At 43.5% G+C, this 23,933-nt stretch overlaps 2 protein-coding genes across 2 annotated transcripts in view; both read right to left on the bottom strand.

Moving 5' to 3' along the window:
• Positions 1 to 23,933, bottom strand: part of NFKB1 (nuclear factor kappa B subunit 1) — a 237,078-nt gene that overhangs the window by 173,291 nt on the left and 39,854 nt on the right. The gene's annotated exons all lie outside the window — the stretch shown is intronic.
• The window catches only part of BANK1 (B cell scaffold protein with ankyrin repeats 1), a 233,271-nt gene continuing 218,667 nt past the window's right edge, over positions 9,330 to 23,933 (bottom strand). Inside the window, exons 12-18 of the mRNA XM_082236941.1 lie at positions 21,273 to 21,341; positions 18,242 to 18,420; positions 15,816 to 15,879; positions 14,346 to 14,375; positions 13,438 to 13,508; positions 12,331 to 12,382; positions 9,330 to 10,035 (exon numbers count right to left, since the gene is read on the bottom strand). Of these exons, the coding sequence (XP_082093067.1) occupies positions 12,371 to 12,382; positions 13,438 to 13,508; positions 14,346 to 14,375; positions 15,816 to 15,879; positions 18,242 to 18,420; positions 21,273 to 21,341 (425 nt within the window). The 3' untranslated portion in view covers positions 9,330 to 10,035; positions 12,331 to 12,370. The remainder of the gene's footprint in view (positions 10,036 to 12,330; positions 12,383 to 13,437; positions 13,509 to 14,345; positions 14,376 to 15,815; positions 15,880 to 18,241; positions 18,421 to 21,272; positions 21,342 to 23,933) is intronic.

The following is a 23,933-nucleotide window of genomic DNA, read 5'->3' as shown; positions in this document are numbered from 1 at the left end:
TGCTTTTCTCTTGCCTTTCGCAATACACTGGTACCTTGGTTTATGAACAGTCCTGTTTGCAAACTACAGTATTTGGTTTACGAACTCCACAAAGCCAGAAGTAGTGTTCCGGTTTGCGAACTTTACCTTGGTCTATGAACAGAAGCCAAATGGTGGAAGGGCACTGGCAGCGGGAGACTTCATTAGGGAAAGTGCTCCTCAGTTTAAGAATAGACTTCAGGAATGGATTAAGTTCGTAAACTGAGGTACCACTGTACTCTTAAAATTCACTTTTGCACTCCAATACCTGGTGGTTATAACTTGTAAGGGCTTGTCCACTATTTTTTTTGACTCATGCCTAAAAAGCATGGGTCCAAATGGTTTTCTGCTTGACCTATGCTTTCCAGGCAGTGGCCCGAGCAGTCCCCCCCATCCTTTCTCAGTGAAAACCCTCTCTGTAGTGCTAAATCGGAGCGAATGTCAATCCAGAGGAAACCCAAGTTGCCATTAGCTCCTATTGAGCACTAAAGAGTGCTTTTCCACAGGGGAAAGCAGTGGGACAACAGGAAGTATGGATAAACTCTAAGTGCAGGTATGTTTCTATGTTTTTAAAAGAGCCTTATTCAGAAATAGTGCTCAGGTATTGAAAGAACATGGGAGCAGGGTCAGTTCATAATGAACATCTACCTCAGGGATGGGAAACTTTTTTGTCCTCCAGATGTTGCTGAAATACAATTCTTTTCATCCATGGCCATTGGTCATGATTACAGGGGCTGAATATTAAGGAAGCTTTGCACATTTAGCTGTATGTGTGAAAGCATACAGATGATGGGTTACTTATGTTGCACAGGATTTCAGCTGTTCATGTGAAGGTTTTTGTACTGCAGATGCTCGTGATGGCAGAGAATCGTCCCCCGTGAGCTCTCCTTTCCACTTGGACCAAGCAAAATCACCTTCCTTTTCCATCAGCCAATGTGGGGGCATGTGACGGAAATGAAAGTGGTTTGGAATAGGTGTAAGTCTCTCATTGATTCATCCTGCCCCCACCATGCCCCCAGAGCACCAGTTGTTTGGGAACTTATGCCTGTGTAAATTTCATAAATTTAAGATCTGCCATCTCAGTCCTGACTAAACTAAGATTAGGGAGCTATGCCAGTGTAATCCCAGTTCAGCTGGGACAGCCCAAGATCTGCCTGATCCAAACTTTCTGTTCTTCAGGGATCTTGGGTTTGGATGGCACTGTACATAAGTTTGGGACCTAAATAGACCGGTGTCCCAATAGCACTTTTGAAAAGTTAGCTTCTGAGCTGTATGATTTCACTCTTTAAGCATTCCTACTATCCACTCTGAAAAACCATCTACCTCACAACGAGATAAATGCGAGCTTTGCTCAGAAGGAATTTTGTTTTGGAAGAAGGAAGAGGATAATTTGTCCTACAAGGAGGCTCTTACTCTCCTGTCGAGGGACTTTTGCCTTCCTAGCATCAGGCCCCAAAGAGTCTGCAAGTTTTAGATTAAAGTAGTAATTATTGGCTTGTGGATATGACAGAGTAGACCTGCGGCTTATTGAAGGATGTTCTGGGCTATCAACAAGGTTTCTAAGGAACTCATTTGCATTCAGCTCCTCAGGCTAAGCTTAATGATTTTATTTTTCATAGCGTGTGTAGGTCTCCTTTGAAATGCCAATACTGTGGGGAATTCTGTTTTAAAAGTTTACTTTCTTTTGTTCTGAATTTTAGTAGGTTCATGCTTACGCATAGCATTGGCACCCTGGATATATTCTATCTAAAGGTTATAAAGGATGCTCATAAGGGTCAGTAATCAGAGGAAGACTGTCCGTATATTGTGCTAAGCATGGTAATGACTTAAAGAATCCCCATAGAAGAACAGACTTTTTGAGTGGGATAGAATCTTGGTAGAGGTCATCTAGGGTAAGCCAGTACAAGATCTGCAATGCAAGATGCATCATGCAAAGTCAGATACAGTGGACGCTCGGGTTGCAAACGTGATCTGTGCGGGAGGCACGTTCGCAACCCACACCGCTGCGTCTGTGCACACACGGGTTGCAATTCAGCGCTTCTGCGCATGCGTGAGCGCCGAAATCCGGAAGTAATCTGTTCTGGTACTTCTGGGTTTTGGCGTGTCTGTAACCCGAAAACACGCAACCTGAAGCGTCTGTAACCCAAGGTATGACTGTAGTTGTTTGTTTCCTTGACATTTAATGGGAGGCCGTTCCACAGGGCGGGTACCACTACTGAGAGGGTTCTCTGTAACCTTACTTCTCGCAGGGAGGGAATCGCCAAAAGGCCCTCGGCACTGGAACTCAGTGTCCGGGTTGAAGGATGCGGGTGGAGACACTCCTTCAGATATACTGGGCTGAGGCCGTTTAGGGCTTTAAAGGTCAGCACCAACACTTTGAATTGTGCTTGAAAACGTACTGGGAGCCAATGTAGGTCTTTCAGGACCGGTGTTATATGGTCTTGGCATGCCTAGCAGATGCTCCAGCCTCTGGTTAAATGCACCCAGTCTTGGAGCACACACCTGCTCCTAAGGAAGTCTAGTCCGCAGTCAAACAGCTCTTTCTATTAAGAGATGAAAATATGTAGAACTGAACTGAAGTTTGGAAAAATAAGAAATTGAGAGAAATCTAACCTCCTCCCCCCCCACTATTCACATACAGAATGCCGGTGATGGGGGAGTGCTGTTCATTACACCCAAAGGCAGTAGGTTAGTTTAGGAGATGGCAGAGCAGATAGCACATGGCACACACAACTGTGGCCTCCACAACCCCTAACCCCTAGGACCAGCAGGCTGAGGCAGCACCTAACTCTGCCCAGTGCTGCAGCTGGCCCTGTTGAAATGGCTGGGAGGACAATTTGCTTCCTCTTTGGTGTACCAGCGGAACTCCTGAGTTTACAACCCTTCTGTGCAGCTTTGCTGCGAGAAGCAACCTTGACTGCTGGCCACAATAAATTAAAGGTGAAAGCTGTGCTGTGGTGGCTCTCTGTTGTTATTAATGCTCCCCCAAAGACCATCAGTAACAGACTCATCACCCTGTGTTTTCTGTCAAGGCAGAAATCTCCTTCCCGACATCCGTCTTCAGATGCACCAGTGGTTTACATCAAGGTTTGTAGCCCTGTGATAAAATAAGTGGCTCAGATAGCATAGCATTGGGAGGAAATGGGCCATAATAAAGTACACTAGATTCGTGATTGGTCGAGCCATTCAGCATATACCAACATTGCTCAGTGTGGGAACTCCAGCCATACATTTTGAGGTACATGGCAGAAATGGTCAAGTAGTGCCTGGAGACACAAGCAATTGCACTTTCTAGTAACAGCTACAAGTACACTGAATGATTGCCCATTTTTATTTGAGAGCAAAAGTAGTATTTTTGTTCCCCTTAACTATTTTGCCCTAAATACTTTATGTTCACTTTATGAGTCTGTTTACTGCCACTATTCTCCCATCTGCTGAGCTTCCCAACTCCCCTCTTTCTCTCTCTGCCATTTCCACCCCAGCAACAGTCATTTGGGAAATCCCACCCAATCAGAAGTCACATAGTGATGTAATGATGAAATTACAAAAATTAACAAATAATGTTTGAATGTATAAAAAGCCACCAAGTGTGAAGAGGTAAGTCATTAAGAACCAAAGCCTTCAAATAGGTCAACAGTTTTGGCCTCCTTTCCCAACAATGCCTAATAAACAAGACTTAACAAATACACAAAAGCTTATACCTAGAACAAACTTAGTTGGTCTCTAAGGTGCTTCTGGACAATTTTTTAATTTTTTAAATTTATTTTTACTGCGCCAGACCAACACGGCTACCCACCTGAATCTAGAAACAGCACTTATGAGCACTATTGGAACTTATTATCTAATAATATAATTGTTATTTAATCCTGTTGTAGTGATACAAATGCTGTAGCATCAACTTCAACTGATGCTGCAAGTGTGCATCAGACAAACAAAGCTGGCAGATTGGCCAGCCTAAATGTTTTTGTTCAGGCTGGCACTCCAGAAACACACATACTGTTACTCAGGTCTGTCTTAAGCATATGTGGTGCTGGGGTGCCCAGTCCCAGGCACGCAGGAGGGCAGAGCCGGACGGCCACCTCAGCGTCTCGCTGGCTCGGTTGCCCCTGAACTCATGGCGCAGAGCCGCCTGCAGCTGAAGAGCCCACCGCAGCGCTCTTGTTGAGATGCGTCCAAGGGAACGGGGGCAACTGGCAGGCCCCCAGCTGTTGCAGGCCACCGGCTGGTTGCCGGTCGAACTCTGGTCCTTGGTTCTGCATCAATCTGTGACTCAGAGCTTCAGAAGCCTTTCAGAAGCTGAGCACGCAAGCCAGCAGAGAAAACAAACTCTTTGCGACAGAAGGGTGGACAGAGGCATATGCAAAGCATATTTACAAGCTGTTTATTCAGCATAGATCAGGACAAAGAAAACATGTCTGCTCTCCTTCATGTCCAAGAACAAGAAGCATAAGCAAAAGCTATACAGAAACGGAAGTTCCCAGCAAGCTGTGCTGTGCTGGAGTGTAAACAGGCATGTGACACACAACAATCATGCCTGTTCCTTTTAAGGTGGAACAGAATATTCTAACAGCTCTGACTGATGGGCAGGCTCTTCCCTGGACTCAACTCTCAGGCCCGGACTCTCGGTCTGGTGCCCCCGAAAGCCCAGCGCCCAGGTGCTCCACACCCCTAGCACCTATGGGTAAGATGGTTCTGCAATTACTAATTATCTAGTAAGGAAATGTTTAGGCCCATCTACTGATTGGAGATGATGCATACTTAATTTTAGAACAGGTACTGCCTCTGTGTGAAAGTAAAAGGGCAATGACTCTTCCAAGATGGTGCCCAACTCTAGCAGTTATATTACAAACAATATACATGTTTTAAAAACAATGTTGCCCAAAGGCATATCTTCTTAGTCAACAAAAAGGCCTTTAACCTTCATCTAAATTAACTGATTAAAGGTTGTACCCCTACACAATAATATATTTATAATCAGAATAAAACAAAGACCTTTCCTTTGGCATGTACAGTCGTAGCTTGGATCTCAAACGCCTTTGCTCCCGAGCAAATCAGCTCCCGAATGATCAAAACCCAGGAGTGAGTGTTCTGGTTTTTGAACGATTTTCGGAAGCTGAATGTTCAGTGTGGCTTCCGCGGCTTCTGATTGACTGCAGGAGCTTCCTGCAGCAAATCAGAAGCTGCGCTTTGGTTTCCAAATGTTTTGGAAGATGAACGGACCTCTGGAATGGATTCCGTTTGACCTCCAAGGTATGACTGTATATATCCTTGAACTATAGAACTAGGGTTTTCACTTACATATTAGCAAAAAGGTGGAAATGCATCACCAAAACAAGAGGTCGAAATTGATTTACACAAAATGTGCACCTGCTGACTTTGATGCAGATTTTGAAAAACTACTGCGATTTAAATGGAAATATAATCTCATCACAGTGGGGCAGACTATGACCAGTCTGCCTTATTCTGCTGCCTTGGTGCTAAGTATTAATGGGCAGTTATAAGATCTCTACTTTTCCTCCTGGACTTAGGCTAGACAACCCTTCATATAGAGGGCCATCCTCTGTAAAGTAGGACACATGGACTCCCAATAAACATTTTCACAAATACTTCAAACAAGAGATTGGAAACCTCCAACTATGTTAGAAAGTCGATTTCGGCTTGGCAGGTAGAGGATGGTAAATTTTTATTCATGTAACTAGATACTTATTGACCCATGTGTGTCATTGGGAAAGTGCTCACATTTGTTATCCAGTCGAGGAAGGGAAAACATACTGTGGTATTTAGTTAACCAACAACAGACAGTGAATCACTGATTTGGACTATTGAACGGTTCACTGAGAGCTCTCCAATGACGTGTAAACAACCAGGAGGCCTACCCATCTTATTGAAAAGCTGGGTTTGTTTTCTCCAATTAAAAAAGAAGAAAGGAAATGATTGGAGGGAAATGTCTTGGTTTCTTTCAAGCTTTCTCTCAAGAAAGGAGGCAGGGTTATTCTTTGAACAAAATCCTTGTGCATAGCAGTTCAGCCAGCTATGCAGTTGTGAAATTGCTTTTAAATTAGAATTGGTGTACAATCTGAGTTTACCAACCTGGGTTGTCAGTTGTCCCATATCTGAGACGTGCTTTCACAAAAGCCCTCTTCAGGTCTTTAGCATGAAGGCAAGGAGGGGCAAGTGGGAACACAAAGCGTGAGCCTATCCCTTCAAAGATGATGTCACGGTCTGGTCTACGGGCGATCGATCAAGGCAGGAAATGTGTTGCTGTGTCAAAGAGCTGAAGGGAAATGCTGACCTTATATCCCTTCCTGGCTCTTGCCACCAGGTGCAGTGAGTTACCAAGCGGCCTCACCTGTGTGGCCGCGCCTTGCCTCTCCAGTACAAACCTAGGATGGCCCCGGTCCTGCAAAGCCCTACTGGTCACAGGGCCTGGCTCCTGCACATACTCCTGACAGATGGTGTCCATTCTAAGCACACTCCCTGACAATGCATGGTTGGCATAAAGCAAATAAGAAGAGCACTGCTCTATCAGGGCAATGTCCCACCTAGTCCAGCATCCTGTTCTCACAGAGCACAAGATTTGCTTTGTGTATTTAATAATAATAATAATAATAATAATAATAATAATAATAATAATAATAAATTAATAAATATCCTGCCTTTTCCCCAGAACTGAATGCTCATTTCTGTAAATAACAAGGCAGTATATTTTGTTGTTGTTATATAATACGAATAGCGAAGGACCGCTATCCCTTTAAAGTTGAACTTCTCTGAATTTTGTAATGTAGTTCTCCAGTCAAATAATGTGAAGAAAATGCATATACTAGGGTAAAGGTGCGCATACGAATGCATATAGGAGAGTCACCCTTCCCTAATTCAAGCAATGTCAATTTGCAAGGTCACTTATAATAAATTAAAGCTAGAAGTTAAAAATGAACTTGTTTCTTTCTTTTATTATCACATTTGTATCCTAGTGTTTCCCCATGAAGCTCAAAGGTATATTCATGCTTCTCCCTATTTTATTCTCGCAACAACCCTGAGGCTGAGAAACTGTGACTGGCCTAAGGTCACCAAGAGAGTTTCATGACGGGGTGAGGATTTGAACCCTGGTCTCCCAGTTCCTAGTCCAACTACATTGCACTGTACTTAAATGGTGTGTGTGTTAACTTAAACTGAGCTTGGTTTATATCAGTTTCTTGCCTTTGCTGGTCTTACTTGGATTCCATGTGCATAACCAAGGCATCTTTTTTGGGAGCAAACATCACTGAACATAGGGGGACTACTTAGTAAATAAAATGGAGGCTGCACCTGTAGAATTCAGCACTTTGTTTATCCTGGGAATCCTATTAAACAAACACTGAAATCCAAATACTCTATGTAAACATTGTATTTTGTAATCATGCTAATAGGTGTCGATAATTAGTGCTGATTTACATGCAAATGCAATGTACAAAGATGCAGTTGGATGTTCTTAGGGGGGAAAGAGCTAAAATTAGACTGTAATCATTCCTCTTGGTGAATGGGAGATATTCCTGTAAGGTGCCACAAATTACCATTTTGAATAAATAAATGAGGCCCCGCAACAAAATGTTGTTGGAGGGGGGGCACTTGTCTACAGTGGGAAAGCCCACTTCTTACTAGAAAAGAGGGCACTTGGAAGGCATAGATCAACATTTGCCTGTTGGCAAAGTCTTTTTCAGAGATGTGACTGAGTACTTGGCGAACAAGTAAAGGTAAAGGTAAAGGGACCCCTGAACATTAGGTCCAGTCGTGGCCGACTCTGGGGTTGCAGCGCTCATCTCGCTTTATTGGCCGAGGGAGCCGGCGTGCAGCTTCCGGGTCATGTGGCCAGCATGACTAAGCCGCTTCTGGCGAACCAGAGCAGCGCACGGAAACGCCGTTTACCTTCCCACCGGAGCGGTACCTATTTATCTACTTTCACTTTGACGTGCTTTCGAACTGTTAGGTTGGCAGGAGAGGGACCGAGCAACGGGAGCTCACCCCGTCGCGGGGATTCGAACCACCAACTTTCTGATCGACAAGCCCTAGGCTCTGTGGTTTAACCCACAGCGCCACCCATGTCCCTTGGCGAACAAGTACTTAGGCTCAATTGCTAGCAGTGGAAAGCTCAATCTTGATCTAGCAAGGTGCCAAAGACCCAAAACATTGAAAAGAGATGTCTGAGGACACCACTTGATTGACAGGGGGAAAACATCTTGGGCCAAATTGGAACTCCAAATGGACAATGTTTGGCCCACAGGCTTGATGTTTAGAGTCTTTAGAGTCACAGAGCTGACCTGACTCCATCTGAGAAGAGATTTGAAGGCGCAGAGCAGGCCAGCTGATGAGATATGTGCTTTCAGAAGCACCCTTACTCAGCTGGAAGAACTTTGAAGGGTGTAACCATGTGTAGGGGAGGTGGGGGAAAGGAGATGAGGTTGGGACAGGCTGGCTGGACACTGGTTTGACAGCTTCAGTGTGCATGCTCACATGCACTGTATAAACTCTGTAGTTCATGTATTTTGGGAGCAGTAGGGATAGTTTTTGGACCCTCTTTTCTTTTTTTGAGAGTCAACGTGCTTCTGCAGACCTTAAAGTTCCCAGGTGCTGCTGACACCTCCTTCCTGTGCATGGGTGCAGCCATTTTGGCTACAGAAACAACAGCATTCACCCCCGTAAAAATGGGAAATGAAAGGAATTATTACAGTGCTTTGTCAACAGCAGGGCCGATCATTTATTCAGTTTCATGTATACTTACTTATTCTTTGTCATTGAGGGCACATTGCAATATACAGAAATGAAATGCACATGAAACAATTGGAAAAATGTATACAAAATGCTGACAGTGGCAAAGCTCTCGTGCCTTATTCCCTGACCTGTTCATTTTATGTCGAGAATCCAGCTCGACATCAGTAAGAAAATCAGTCTCACACCAAGATGACTTGAAGAAAAAGCTTTGGCTACCGCCGTAACGTTTATTGTGTGCAGTAAGAAATAAATCATCCTCCCTCCTCCAGCACTGCGCTTGTTCTGCCTGGTACTCAAAAGTAACAATCAAAGGAATGCAACCTTGCCCTTGCCCACACAGACAAAGAGAGTGTTATGCTACGTGAGCCAATCATTAGTCTAGCATGAGGTGTTCACGTGCTCATCATGCTCTTAGCAATATCTCGTGCTGTAAAATCACTCTGCAATAATAAGAACTCTGCTCATGCTCTTATGTACAAGCAATCATTTTCCCACAATTTTAATTGACACGTCTCTCATTTCTCTTGCTTGAAATAGAAGCCATGTTGCAGCATGTATCAGGACAGTTAGGCAGTTACCAGTAAGGTCATTTAACACTTAAGTTCTGGTGGGATATGATGGGGTGGCAGCAATCATATGACAATTACAAGCAGTGAACCATTAAAAAAAGTTCCGCCTCTGAACTTATTGGTGACAAAGGTTTTTGCTGTTTTTAAGAGCTCAGATTGTACAATTTGTCCAATAACTTACGATCACTTTGGAAAGCATTGTGCAAGAAAGCACTTTGAAATAGGTTTCTGAGGACCTTGGAAGCTCCTTTCAAAGCGCTATATTATAGAGGACTTTGCATCGGGCTTTGCAGGCGCTGCTGATCAGCTGATTGGTGGTGCCTGCAAACTCCCTTTTGTCTGAAGCAGGGTTCTACCTGCTCCACTCCCCATGCCTTATATGGTGTAAGGTGTAGGTTAGGTGGGTGTGGCTTGGCCGAAAGTGCCCTGTTGGCTAAGTGGGGGGTGCCTGGCAAGCCTCAAGAGGCCTGAGGGCTGGAAGTTCCCCAGCAGAATGAAAACAGCATTTGTTTTGCCCCTGTTAAGTTGTTTGCAGAATCCACCGAAACAAAGGCAAGAGGAACATTTGAAAAGGAGGCCTGTTGGGTGGGGACTTTTGCTTATCCAGTCTTCAAGGCTCAACTTAGTGCAGCAGAGTTTGCTGAAAGAAGGATCATCTCTTGGTGATGCAGAATGATCGCTGCAAGGGGTCCAACAACCTGCTCTAAAGAGAATGGTGAAAAAGACACAATTACTGGACAAACTGTTACCAGGCCAGCATATAAGAATAAAACAAAAGACTTCTTGGACAGCTTTCAATGCTTAGCTCCCCACCCCCACTCAGTAATAGAATTTGCTGAAAACCTCAATGGCAAGTTTGTCTGCATGGATTTCTAATTCCTGTCTTGCTCCTTTAAGCTGATGAGAAGTGAGATTTCCCCACTAGGTTCTGCTAAAAATACCCCAAAATGCATATTATATTCTTTATTATATGTACTGTTGTACATATAATATTATGCTCTGTGACATAAACTCAGAGCATGGGATGTGTTCTCAGGTTCTACACTATTGCTATTTTGGAGTGGGATGCAATCACATACCAGGAATTTCTAATTGCACAATTATAGCTGATGGGGTGGTCTTGTGCAACAAACCTGCTTCCTCAAACAACTGGACTTTTTGTGATAATGGATGTGGTGGTAAAATGTCCTGGAGAGTGTGGGATAGCAGTTGCTCTCATACCAAGCCATCTCACCTCCATGCAGACAAAGTAGAACAAATGTTTATTCAGGCGAGAATGTTGCTTAATCTTCCGGCACACAAATCAGAATGAAGGCAGAATAAATAGGTCCTTTGGAAGCACCCTTAAACTGTTGCTGATTCTTTGGGGTTAGCATTAGAAACACAGATAAATATGGTGATGCAAAATATCTAGACTTTTAAATATAAGGCTGTCAACTGACAGCTCAAAATCTGTAGCAAAGAAGCACCCAGCATAAACTTCTAAAATGCACCCAGCATACAACTTCCATATTTTCTCCCTTGCGCGGTCAAATCTAATAACTTATATCTCTCGGGATGTTTACCTGATGGAATAATGAATGTAGAAAAGAAATAATTAGAAAATGAGACGCAGGTAGCAGGACTAATAATTTCATACAACACCCCTTTGATGCAATGTACAGTGGCAGGGAGGAGAAAGCTATTTTAAAAAGGAAGAAGAATTCCTGCAGAATGGAATAATGAGATACCCCAAGTAAGAAGGTCATCCTCATTAAGAAGACCACGGGAAAATTTTTGCTGGAGGGGAAGACAATGGTAGCTAAGATATGTAAGGCACAGCTTTTAAATGACAGCTAATGCATCCTGCACTGATCAGATAGTTAATTAATGTTTCAGCCATTCTCAGAATTCCAAACCTTTGAAATTCTGGAAGACAATACAGTTTAACCCATTGGTGGGCTGTAAATACAGCCATGTAAAAGGACACTGACACCCACACATGCACTATAATGCCCCTAAAGCAGCTAGTACAGTGGTACCTCAGGTTACAGACGCTTCAGGTTACAGATGTTTCAGGTTACAGACTCCGCTAACCCAGGAATATTACCCCGGGTTAAGAACTTTGATTCAGGATGAGAACAGAAATTGCGCAGCAATGGCGCGGCGGCAGCTGGAGGCCCCATTAGCTAAAGTGGTGCTTCAGGTTAAGAACAGTTTCAGGTTAAAAACGGACCTCCAGAACAAATTAAGTTCTTAACCCGAGGTACCACTGTAATTTTTGCAGAAGCCTATTTTCCTTTATTGAATCAGGTTACAGTACACTGGCTCATATACCTTTCAGTTATATTACCTAAATACCACCACCAAGCAAATTTCCTTTCAGTAGCAAAACTGAGCCCATGTTCCTTTTTCACACAAAATTCCACCTCTGGGTTTACCCCGGGCATTCTTTATGTAAGAAAATAAGAGGAGCCCATCTGCTGGATTAGTCCAATGGCTTGTCTAGTCCAGCCTCCTGTCCTCACAGTGGCCAACCAGATGCCATGAGAAGCCCCAAAGCAGGAACTGCCTGCAACATCACCCGCCCCACTTGTCACCCCCAGCAAATAGCATCCACAGGCTTACTGCCTATAGCAGCGGAGGGAGAACTTAGCTTTTCTTTGTTTCAACCATCCAATTAGGGAAGGGGAACCGTTTTATTGCTAAATAATTTGGAGCCAGAGAACTGTGTTCTCTTTCTCATTTTGTCTGTCTTGGTTATCTTACTGTACCCTGTTTTGATAACTTCTGGCTGCGGCGTGGCTTAGAAGTCTGAAATACAAAGTAAAATAATAAAAGAAGTCTACTGAAAATCGCTCTGATCTTCTGCCTTGCCCCTGCCTTAAACATTTCAAATATCCAGCAAGCGTTAAATAAAGTAAAGGGAAGAAGCTGGTATATTAATGAAAATGAACCAAAGAAGCATAGGGAGTTAAGCGATGTCCGTTTGCAAAGTGTGTTGTATATATGCCATTACCTCTGTTATCAGGAGACGCCTGCTCTTTCCCTGGTGGGTTTCAAAGCAGAGTCTGAAACAACACATGCTGTTCATGAACACCGTTAAGGATCTGGAAGTGGTAGCTATTGGCATAATAAACTTTTAAATAAAAATTTAAAACCAAACAAGCATCTGGCATATGCCCCAGTGACTTGTTACTGTTGGATTTCCTATGTGGGTCTGCCTTTGAAAAGCTTACAGAAGTGGTCCAGAATGGGACTGCCAAGCAACATGGAACACACCTCTCCAATTTTGGAGCATGGGGGTGTGGGTAAAAAAGCTGTGGGACAAAACCCACCACCACATTTCAGGGGCAGGGGCAAAATTTGGAGGACGTTAAAGCTTACTGCTACTACTTGAGCATCTCTAAATGGTTGCTGGGTGGAAGCTGCCTATCCTCCTTTCTCCGTAATGATGCTATGACATTAAATTTAATTGCTTTAGAAGAGTGGGGTGGGGACCTGGACAAGGAAAGCACAAGAGGGGAGTGCTTTCTTCATATCATCATAGGATTTAAGTGTGGCCATTCTGCAATACCCCTTCATGGATCACTGCCTTGTCATGGCAAAGAGGCTTGAGTAACTCTAAGAAGCTATGAGCTACATCGTGCTATGAGCTACCCAAGATGGACAGGTCATAGCCGAGAGTATAGACTAAATGTGATCCACCTGGAGAAGGAACTGGCAAACCACTGCAGTACTTTGCCAAGAAAATTCCATGGACTTAAAAAAAAGGAGAAGCTTTGAGAAGAAAGTGAGAGTTTCCAAGGCATGCTCTGGTTCACTGAGACACGGAGAGGCGAACATGACTAAGACGACTAAACAACAAATTCTGCAATAAATGCTCATATGGAATAGGCCATTGAAGCTATACAGTAAATGGTACGTGGGGGCACAGAATGATGTTTTGAGGTCCGACATCAGGATGGCATTTATTTCCAGCAGTTCCTAATTGACTGTAGGACATTCATTCCAACATATTATCACTTAACAATTGATATGGGGAAACATATGCTTCAGAATCAGCACTTCTGAAATTTAACTTCAGAACTAAAACACACAATTTTGGGGAAATCTTGATACATACCTGCTTTGGAAACGGATGGGTGTACACAATGCCTTCAGCACTAAGACTTGCTTTTCGTCTCGCCACGGGAACTATCAAAATAAGAAAAGGCTTGCAACTTTTAGCGTCAAGCTGGTTTGGAGCTGTTTGGTACTGATATATTTGTCTTACAGCAGGCAATCCAATTAAGATAAGAGTTTAGCATACACAAGGTTTAAAGCCTTACATAATATGGGCCTTGTCTACTTGAAGGAAGGCTTCCTCCCATATATCTTTTCCTATGAAAAGAGATCTCCTGAAGGTGCCCTCTTCTGAGCACCTCTGCTGACAAAAGAACAGCCCCAAGGCTACCTTAGTTGTGGTACCCTAGTTGTTGAGCTCTTTGCCATGGAAGGGACACCTGAATGCCAGCTTTGTTAGAGGGTGGTTCACAGGGACATTTGCATTAGACCCCAGACCTGCTGCCTGTTCTCCTCCCCTTTTTATTTTTAATTAACAAATGACACCATATCATTCCAAGAGTGCATTGCTGGAGGGAAGAGCTCAATTAATTTGCAATGATGGGTAAACGAATGAGAGAAAGAGAAGGAAGAAGATGTCCAATGACCTTTCCTGGTATGCCCCCACAACCTGAAGTTTACTAAGGTTATGTACCACACTTTATCAAACTTTACCCATCTCAAATTTGGCAAAATGGAGGTGGGTGGAAAATCTTTGGATCAGCGCTCAAACAAACAAACAAACAAACAAACAAACAAACAAACAAACAAACTGCTTTCTTGTGATGGTAGTCACCAGAAAAGTGAGTACCAGCACCACATCTATTTTTTTTTTAACCAAAAAAATACTATTCAGTAGATGCCTATTCAGGAGGCACCTTGTAGACTGGCTGTAGGCATGATTTATGAGGTAAAGGTATTGGAACTTACCACCTGGATGGTGAATAATGGTGATTTTGTCTGTTAGGAAGAAAAGTAAGCCAAAATGTGGTTACAACAACTGGTCATGTGGTTTTTTTTAGTCCAGTCTTTCCCCAAGTGCCATTTGATCTGCATTCATAGAATTGTGAGCATAGATCTACCTCAGAATTTCATATTTTTTTCCATTATTCCAGGGATGAGGAGCCTGCAGTCCTTCAGCTCCTGTCATCCCTGATCATTAGCCCTGCCGGATGGGGATGATGGGAATTGGTGTCCAATGATACTTAGAGGGCTCTGCATCCCTGCACTGTGGTCTTATCTACACTAGTTTGGCCCTGAAAGTGGAAGTTGGTGTATCGGGATTGGGCCAATATATCCATTTTGGTTTCTCTCACTTTCTCCTTTTCCCTAATTTTAAATCAAGTTCTCCACACTTCTACATCAGCTTGAAAATTTGTTTTTTTAAAAAAGTCCTCATGAACATTTATCAGCATTTTTGTGTGGATTCTAATATGTACATTTTTTTGTATGCAGTTCCCCCCAATTTGAATGCAGTTTCCCATAATGTAATGCTTTTTGGTACATTATGTTCGCTAATACGTACACTTATATGCATGCTTTGCACTAGTATGTGCGTTTTTGTACACATTGCTTGGCTGGAGAACTGCATTGCAAAATTCGGAGATGTGTGGCTTTCAAAGGATGGCTGTGTTTTGGTTCTCATATTCTTTCAGAAAGTGTGAACTAGTTAAGTTCAGCTTGAAATGGAAACAAAGTTAAACTCTTTCTAGTGGAAGGCCGGGTAAGAGAAAGGTCCCACAGGCATACAAATGCCCTTCCCATGGAAAGAAAACAAACACTTTTCATGTTGAAAAATGCAGAGTGTATTCTTTCACAGTCTCTTACCAACGCCGGACTAAAGAAGGCGAGGGATACAGAGTACTGTGAATCACCTCTAAAGTGATCACTGCTATTCCTTCTCCTGTCTGGGAGCAACCATAGAAAGCTGCCCTCCAGCCCTCTCCATGTTTCTGCCAACCTTTCTGTAGTGCTTGGTTTTTGTTGATGAGTTGTGGCAACTAAGACACAAACTGGAGTAGTTCAGGGCAGGGATTGTTCGGCCCCTGACAACTCTCTATAACTTGTTAGGGAGGCCTGATTCAAACTTTGAGCATCCCTGGTATAAACAGAGGATTTCCTGGTCCAAAAATACTGAATTGCTGTTCAAAACACGTTTCTTGATTCCATCGCCTATAATTTTGGCATTCCACACAGCTGCTCATAATTACTATTATGAATCATTTCGTGTTCTTCTATGGGAAGGCAGGTCTCCGCATTTGACAAATTGTCACAAAACTATAGAGAAGCCTATCAAAATCTTTCCATGGGCTTCACTAGTCTTTGGTTCAGGCCTTGAAAAAATATATATATACAGTTCCCTTCTGCAGCTTATTGAAATGCTAGTTAAATGTAATTTACCATACGTGCTTTCCTCCTCTGGTCTTTTTCTGATAATAGAGTCTCTGAGCTGGCGTATTTTTTCCTTAAGTAAGAAACAAACACACAAACAACAACAAAAATCAATAGCTGCAGTTGATTGTTAAAAATAATGAATGAGTAGCTGGAGGAGTTGAGCTTTTTAGTATTCTGCACACTTAAGCTTCCTAGCACAGGAAATCATTTTAAAAGACATGGGGGGGGGAATCTCTCTCTGTGTGTGTGTGCTTTAAAAGACAATTTTGGTAGAGTTATGATACATAAAGATCTCTGGAAAGTTTTCTCTAAGAGCAAATGCAATATCTCCACAGCTGCCACCCACTCCCTCAAGAGGCAATAATTGCCATCCATATGGGCAGCTACCTTGAATTTCATGGCCAAAATAAGAAAGAAGTATTTGTAACCACCCAAGAAGCAATGAGTTATTAGGAAGAACCTGTTCAGCTTTGTTCTGTCAACTTTAGTTTTGCTGCCCAATCACTCCAGTTGTCTCAAAGAAGGACAAGTCAAGTCTTCTCATAATGGTTCGGGTGTCATGCTAAACCATGGCTTGAATCTGGCTTGTTTCCAACCAGAGTTAACATTAACCATAGTTTGTCTGTTTCGACAATGATGGAAAATCAATTGCAGCTATGTGAAGTCTCAATATTTTCAGGGCTCTTTAAATCCAGCTAATTTCTATGAACACTCAAATGCAAATGGTGAGGTGGACTCCAGAAAGAAACTTCTGCAATATTACATATATTACAAATAAACTAAGAGAGTCAATGTAGGTGGTGCAGCAATTGTGGCCAAACCCTCACCCACACTCATTAAGAACATTGCAAAATCCCACATATAAATCCAATCCAGATGTTGCACTTTTGGTCTAATAAACTACGCTTTAACAGATGGGGAATGAGCCCTGTGCCCATGTACTCTTGTCGCTCTCCTCCCTTTCATCTTTTAAGGGCCTAGCTTTAGTGAAAACATGATTGTTCCTTAAACCAACTTTCCCATAAAATTCAAACAAGGACACTGTAAAAATTGGAGACTTATTTGAGGGATTTTTATGTCACTTCCTGTTTGGCATTACCATCACTAGTATGGTCACTCTGAAAATCAGCCCCAATATATTCTCCTAATATACACACTTTTGCAAGCAATTTTCCATAGTGTCATGCATTTTTTAGGATATTTGCACCAATGTATGCATTTTATGCAACATTTTGCATGGTAGACGTATTTTTGTACACATTACTGGGTGGCAGAACGACACTGCAAAATTTGGATAACTGCAAAATTTGAAGGATGTTTGAATTTCTGCCTGCACATTGTATGGAAAGTGTGAATTAGCTAGCTTTGCCTTTGAATGTGAATTGACTCAAATTTCTCCTAGACCCCTAACTATGAGAAACACATGTGGATGTGGTCATTAAAAATGCATGCATGTCATGAAAGTCCTAAGATTTGATTTGTATCCTGGCTATATGTAGAACTATTCACAAGAGTGGGGCAGGTCAGTGGCAGAATTGCCTGCTTTGCCTGCAGATGATCCCAGGTTCAGTTCATGGCATCGCCAGTAAAACAGATCAGGTGGCGAGGGATGGAAAGGTCTCTGCCTGTCAGGTTTTGGGGAAGCGGCTTCCTCCCTCCCTTTGGCCATGGATAAGCAGAACAAAGCGAAGAGAGTCTCTTACCATTTAAAGATATTTTAGTTATCACAGCGAAAGAACAAAGAGTTATTTCATTGTTCTGCATGGGACAATGACAATAAAGATATCGTATATCGTAAAGAGTCCATTCTCAAAGTAAAGGTGCTCCTGATTAAGGTTTCCACCTGCTTCTCCCCTCGTCACCCTCGTCACTTCCTTGTCTTGCAACCTGATCTCACAACCACTATGCCTTCTGTGTAGCTACCTTATCTAATCTCTTTGACCTTGGACTGAGCGGCTGGACACTTTCCAGTGAACCAAGAGTCTGTTAACTCTTTTTTCCTCAGTTCTTCTTCTCCTAGCTCAACTCTGCCCAGCTTTGTCTTCCAAACTATGTTCCTCTGCAAACCACTGCTCCAAAATCTATACTGCTCCGCTGCTCCTGGGCAGCTTCAGGATCCTGATCAGGGGGAGGGGGAGGTTCCCACCATTCCTCATCAGAGCAGCACTCCTCAGCTTGGTCTCTGACACTGCCTGAGATCCCGGAGGAATGCTGACAGTTCAGAGAAGATAATACTGGACCTCATGGACAAAGTGACTGACTTGGCACGAGGAAGCTCCCTATGTGTTTAATACTGGTACATCCAACTCAGGTTTGAAAACACACAACACAGGAGAAGAAGAAAAATGTGAAACCCACTTAAACAGCAGAGATATCTTGAAGAACATAGCAGCTAGCTTGTAAGCACCACACAAAATACACAAGGCTTCTACCTGCTGGGTCGCTTCTAATCCACTTCTGTGATTCTGCCATTCTTTAAATTTCTCCAGAGCTTCATCCACAGAAAGTATCCCCTTCTTCACCTGCTCCTGCAGTAGGATGAGCTCTTCTTGCCTCAATGGGATGCTTGGCTTGACGGTGCTGTATGTGGTCCTGTCACCTTGAGTTTTATCTTCAGGGAGCAAATGCAAACATTCAGGACAGAAGCAAAAACCCTTTTTGAGCTGCATATATGATAGAAATCTAAATTTCTGAAGCAGAGAAAATGGACAGCCTAAGTGCAATTACTAGATACCTTTTCAGTGTGGTGTAGTGGTAAAATGATATAATGGTTAGCATATCAGACTAGGGGTGGGGAGACACAGGTTAGTTGCCTGGGCTAATTTCACTATATTTTAGCCACACAGGGTTGTTGAGAGGGTGCAAATGGAAGGGGTGACCCACCTTTAGCCCCCTGGAAGAAAGGCAAGATATAAAGGAAATAAATACATAAACCCAAACGGTAAAGGTCTCAATGATGGGGGGAAGATGTTGAGGACTAGTTTGGCCATTGGCCTGATCCAGCAGGCTTATATGGAAGAGAAATTCTCCAACAGAATTCTCTTGGAGGTGGGGGATGCATTACTGGGGGCAGGGAGTGGGAGGCAGAATCCAGCAGAGCTATATTCCAAAAACATTCATATTTTTATTTCATTTTGAGAGAGGAACTGATGGGATCATCTTTGGAGACACAATCAGGAGCATTTGATGTGGAGATGTCCCTCTGGACATTGTTTCAATGACACTGATGTCCCTTCCTGACATTATTTCAAGCAGTATACATAGCATCGAACCAGGGGATGCAACAAGCCAAGTGTCCTTCATTGTCTGGACCAGCAGCAATTGGCATGAGAATAGTGGGTGTGTGGATTGCAGATGAAGAGTGCATTGATTCAGAATCATAATCCATCCTCACAATCACTACGGGGATTTCTACTTGAGTTGGTGCTGGGAAGGTAAAATAGGTTGGCCAGGAAGCTCACTTCCATTACACTTGCCTGGCCTTCACTGTATTCCACATGGATGAAGATCAGACATTCAGTTTGCAACCATATGCACGCTTACCAAGGTGTAAGCTGCATTGCACACAGTGGAACTTACTTTGGAGGAAAAATATATGGGGTTGTGCTGCCTGGCAGCTGAAGGCTGATGTGCCAAAACTCCCCATGGAAGTGATCTCGAAACATGTCAGAAGTGCTGGTTCAATTAATACCACAATGGCCAATTAATGATTCGATAGGAACCCCGTAGTAGTAAGCTGGTGATGTTGAGCTCTAATTTTCTGTAGAAGAACACGGTACCTCCTCTGTTGTGTTAATGCTTCCTTCTTGTGTGAGGGCTCTTTTGTGGTCCTTCAACCAACAATATATTGATCCTCATTTTATTGTCTTGTACCAATGAAAATCTTTAAAAGATCAACATTCTGATTTGCAGTTTTTATTGTACCCGGTGGGCTACATGTAGCATGGTAGCATGGAGAATCTAGCCAGCCTATTAAAAATGCATTTATTTCAGCAGGTGATTGATGCTTAGAAATTATTTGAACTTGTAGAGCAGTAACCTTGGACATCGGTGCACCAGCAGCGTCAATAATACCGATATTTAATCATCTCCTAGGAAAATGTTATAATGCCGCTTGAAGGTTACAGTAAACTCACGGCTCATAAAAATGGAACAAACAATCAGGAATTCTCTTTTCATTGATTAAATGGCTATGAACACAGTGGTGTCCTAAACAGGGCACAAGATAATATGCTGCCCGCCAACTCTACATATTTGCTCAAAAGAAAGTCCCAGTGGTCTGAACTGGAGGTTTCCCCTTGCTAATTGTGCATAGCTCTGTATCCTTAAATTGTTGTCATGTCCACGAGTGGTGCTGTGGGTTAAACCACAGAGCCTAGGACTTGCCGATCAGAAGGTTGGCGGTTCAAATCCCTGCGACGGGGTGAGCTCCCGTTGCTCGGTCCCTGCTCCTGCCAACCTAGCAGTTTGAAAGCATGTCAAAGTGCAAGTAGATAAGTAGGTACCACTCCAGCGGGAAGGTAAACGGTGTTGCCGTGCGCTGCTCTGGTTCGCCAGAAGTGGTTTAGTCATGCTGGCCACATGACCTGGAAGCTATACGCCGGCTCCCTCGGCCAATAAAGCCAGATGAGCGCTGCAACCCCAGAGTCGGTTACGAATGGACCTAACGGTCAGGGGTCCCTTTACCTTTACCCAGTAAAGGAAGTTAGAAAAACTAAACTGCATCCACTTGGAAACTTCTGATTCTCTGAGTTAGAACATAAGACCTGAGCTTGGTGGTCAGTAGAGTTGCACAGCACAGCTCCTGACTGAGAACTATACCACTGGAAGTGGGAGGCTCCCTTTTCTAATGCCTTGCAAGTAGAAAAGTAGTAGATCAAGCATAGCTTTCTTTCCAACAGTGTTGTTTCTGGTGGGGAGCACTAAAACTAGCCCTGAAATGGGATGTTCCAAGGAAAAGGAGAAGGCGGGACTGAGCCAGTCTGGGATCTGCTGGATCCTGCACCAGTCTTGCTGTCATCAGATGATGGTGTCAGGCCTGATCTGGACCTGATCTCTGTCCCAGTTATTCTGCCCTTCCCTTCCACTGCTCCACCTCTGAGTGGCTGGGCTGTGGCTATGGCATTGGTCCTGTCCCTCGAGAAAGCCCTGCTGGCTGGTTGGATTGTGCCCTAAGTCTCAATCTAGCTCTGTAACTGTCACATTTGCCCTGTGATTGCTACCATTGGCAGTGCAGCCTGGCAAAGAACAGTAAGAAATGAGAAAGGACTGTAGAAGAATAGATGCATTTAACATCCAGTCCTAGACTGACAATGTAAACTTACCCTGCCACAAGTTGTGTCAGGGAACCAGCAAACGGGAGGTTTTTTTTGCAGATTGTTCCATTGGGTTATTATACTGCCATGAACAGCCTCTCTGGACCATATATATATATGGATATATAAATCAACAAAATCATCATACCTGGTTTTCTGGCAGCGCACAGCAACTTCTCATTACCAGCATGAGTTCTGGTTGCCTTCTGCTGAAAAACTGCACGAAAAGGAAATTAGGAAATGAAAGATGGCAGCAGAATAAGTATGGTGATTACTTTTCAGAACTCCAGTGCCTCACAAGAGCATCCAAGGACCTTGAAAACAGATTATAAGGAAATAGAATGAGCTCTCACAGTGTCGACGGGCATTATTTTGGAATACTTCTGGGCAGAGGCAAATTCAGAAGTGCAGTATCCCTTCATGATGCTCACAGCCACAGCCCCTCAAAGTCACGCCCCTACTAAGATTATACAAGCGTCTTAGATTATACAATAATCTTATAATCATTCAATAATAATAATAATTAGGGATGCATTGTAATGCAGATCTCTCTGTGTTGCCTTTCAGATAGATCTACTATTTTCTGTGCAAATGATTTGGAGTGTATCAATATCTTTTTTCCCAGAGCAGCTTAAGTCGCCTTTTCCTTGAAGTTCCTTTGTCCATAACAAAACTTGCACACCATTATCTTCAGACTGAAGCACCTCCCTGCAGCCTTGCCCTCCCCTTCCTGGTCCAGCTCTCCACTGCCCCAGACCACACTTGGCCACACATGGCAGGAAGCTTGGTTGTGTCAACAAATAGAGAGGACATATCCGTCAATCTGCTGATTTATCTCAGTTTCTCATTTCTCAAATCTGAAGTTCAGTTCTCCACATTTTCTCACCAGGATGTGATTTCTTTTTACACATATAGTCTGACTGACTGAACCCAAAGGGTGCTCATCAATGGTTCCTCTTCATCCTGGAGAAGGGTGACTAGTGGGGTGCCACAGGGTTCTGTCTTGGGCCTGGTCTTATTCAACATCTTTATCAACGACTTGGATGATGGACTCAAGGGCATCCTGATCAAATTTGCAGATGACACCAAACTGGGAGGGGTGGCTAACACTCCAGAGGACAGGATCACACTTCAAAACGACCTTGACAGATTAGAGAACTGGGCCAAAACAAACAAGATGAATTTTAACAGGGAGAAATGTAAAGTATTGCACTTGGGCAAAAAAAAATGAGAGGCACAAATACAAGATGGGTGACACCTGGCTTGAGAGCAGTACATGTGAAAAGGATCTAGGAGTCTTGGTTGACCACAAACTTGACATGAGCCAACAGTGTGACGCGGCAGCTAAAAAAGCCAATGCAGTTCTGGGCTGCATCAATAGGAGTATAGCATCTAGATCAAGGGAAGTAATAGTGCCACTGTATTCTGCTCTGGTCAGACCTCACCTGGAGTACTGTGTCCAGTTCTGGGCACCACAGTTCAAGAAGGACACTGACAAACTGGAACGTGTCCAGAGGAGGGCAACCAAAATGGTCAAAGGCCTGGAAACGATGCCTTATGAGGAACGGCTAAGGGAGCTGGGCATGTTTAGCCTGGAGAAGAGGAGGTTAAGGGGTGATATGATAGCCATGTTCAAATATATAAAAGGATGTCATATAGAGGAGGGAGAAAGGTTGTTTTCTGCTGCTCCAGAGAAGCGGACACGGAGCAATGGATCCAAACTACAAGAAAGAAGATTCCACCTAAACATTAGGAAGAACTTCCTGACAGTAAGAGCTGTTCGACAGTGGAATTTGCTGCCAAGGAGTGTGGTGGAGTCTCCTTCTTTGGAGGTCTTTAAGCAGAGGCTTGACAACCATATGTCAGGAGTGCTCTGATGGTGTTTCCTGCTTGGCAGGGGGTTGGACTCGATGGCCCTTGTGGTCTATCCAACTCTATGATTATATGATTCTAAGTCGTCATGATAATCCAGCATTCTAGCAGGAATGTTTCCCACAAGACACCCATTTTTGTATGCAGTGGTTTAGTGGTCAGAGTTCTGGACTAAGACCTGGGCTCAAATTCCCACTCAGGTCTCTGGGTGACCTTGGTCCAGTCACTGTCTCTCTCAGCCTAAACGACCGACCTCACAGGGCTGTTGTGAGGATAAAATGGGAAGAGGGGGAATTGTAGTCACTTCTTGAGTGAGGTAGAAATGTAATAATAAACAATAAAGAAAAATAGATATGCACATCTTTGCAAGTTGTCAGGCACTGGGCAGAAGAGGAATGGGAGAAGGAAATAATGGGAGAGGAGGAAGAGGAAGCACCAGGATGGTGACAGCTGATGGACACAGTGTCTTTAGAAAGCATTCCAGAACTCCCCTCTCCCAGAACACAGCAAGCCTTGAAAGTAGGAGAGCAAAGAGCTCAGAAGCAGAGGCCCTCAGCGCCACCCGTAGGAGAGATGAAGACAATGACAAAAAAGGAAATGGGAGGAAAGGGGGGGGGTGAAGAGTCACTCAGGATAGCATCACTATCCCAAGAAGCTGTGTTCCAAGCCTATCTCTAAATATAGAATAAAAAGCAGATGGTAAGAACTTGTCTTGTATGTTCCTGGCAACTGGCCGTGGCAGTTGCTTACTGCCGCCTGACACAAGAATTATCCGCCAATATAATGTTTATTGTATGTTATTTTCATCAATATATACATTTGTATGCATACTCTCAGGGGTCAGCAAACTTTTTCAGCAGGGGGCCGAGCCTCTGTCGCTCAAACCTTGTGGGAGGCCAGACTATATTTTGGAAAAATAAAATAAAGAATGAACAAA

Source organism: Podarcis vaucheri (genome assembly GCF_965113315.1).
Source record: "Podarcis vaucheri genome assembly, chromosome: 9".
NCBI lineage: Eukaryota > Metazoa > Chordata > Lepidosauria > Squamata > Lacertidae > Podarcis > Podarcis vaucheri.
Note: the sequence above shows the minus strand (reverse complement) of the source record. Positions and strands in the feature narration are given on the sequence as shown.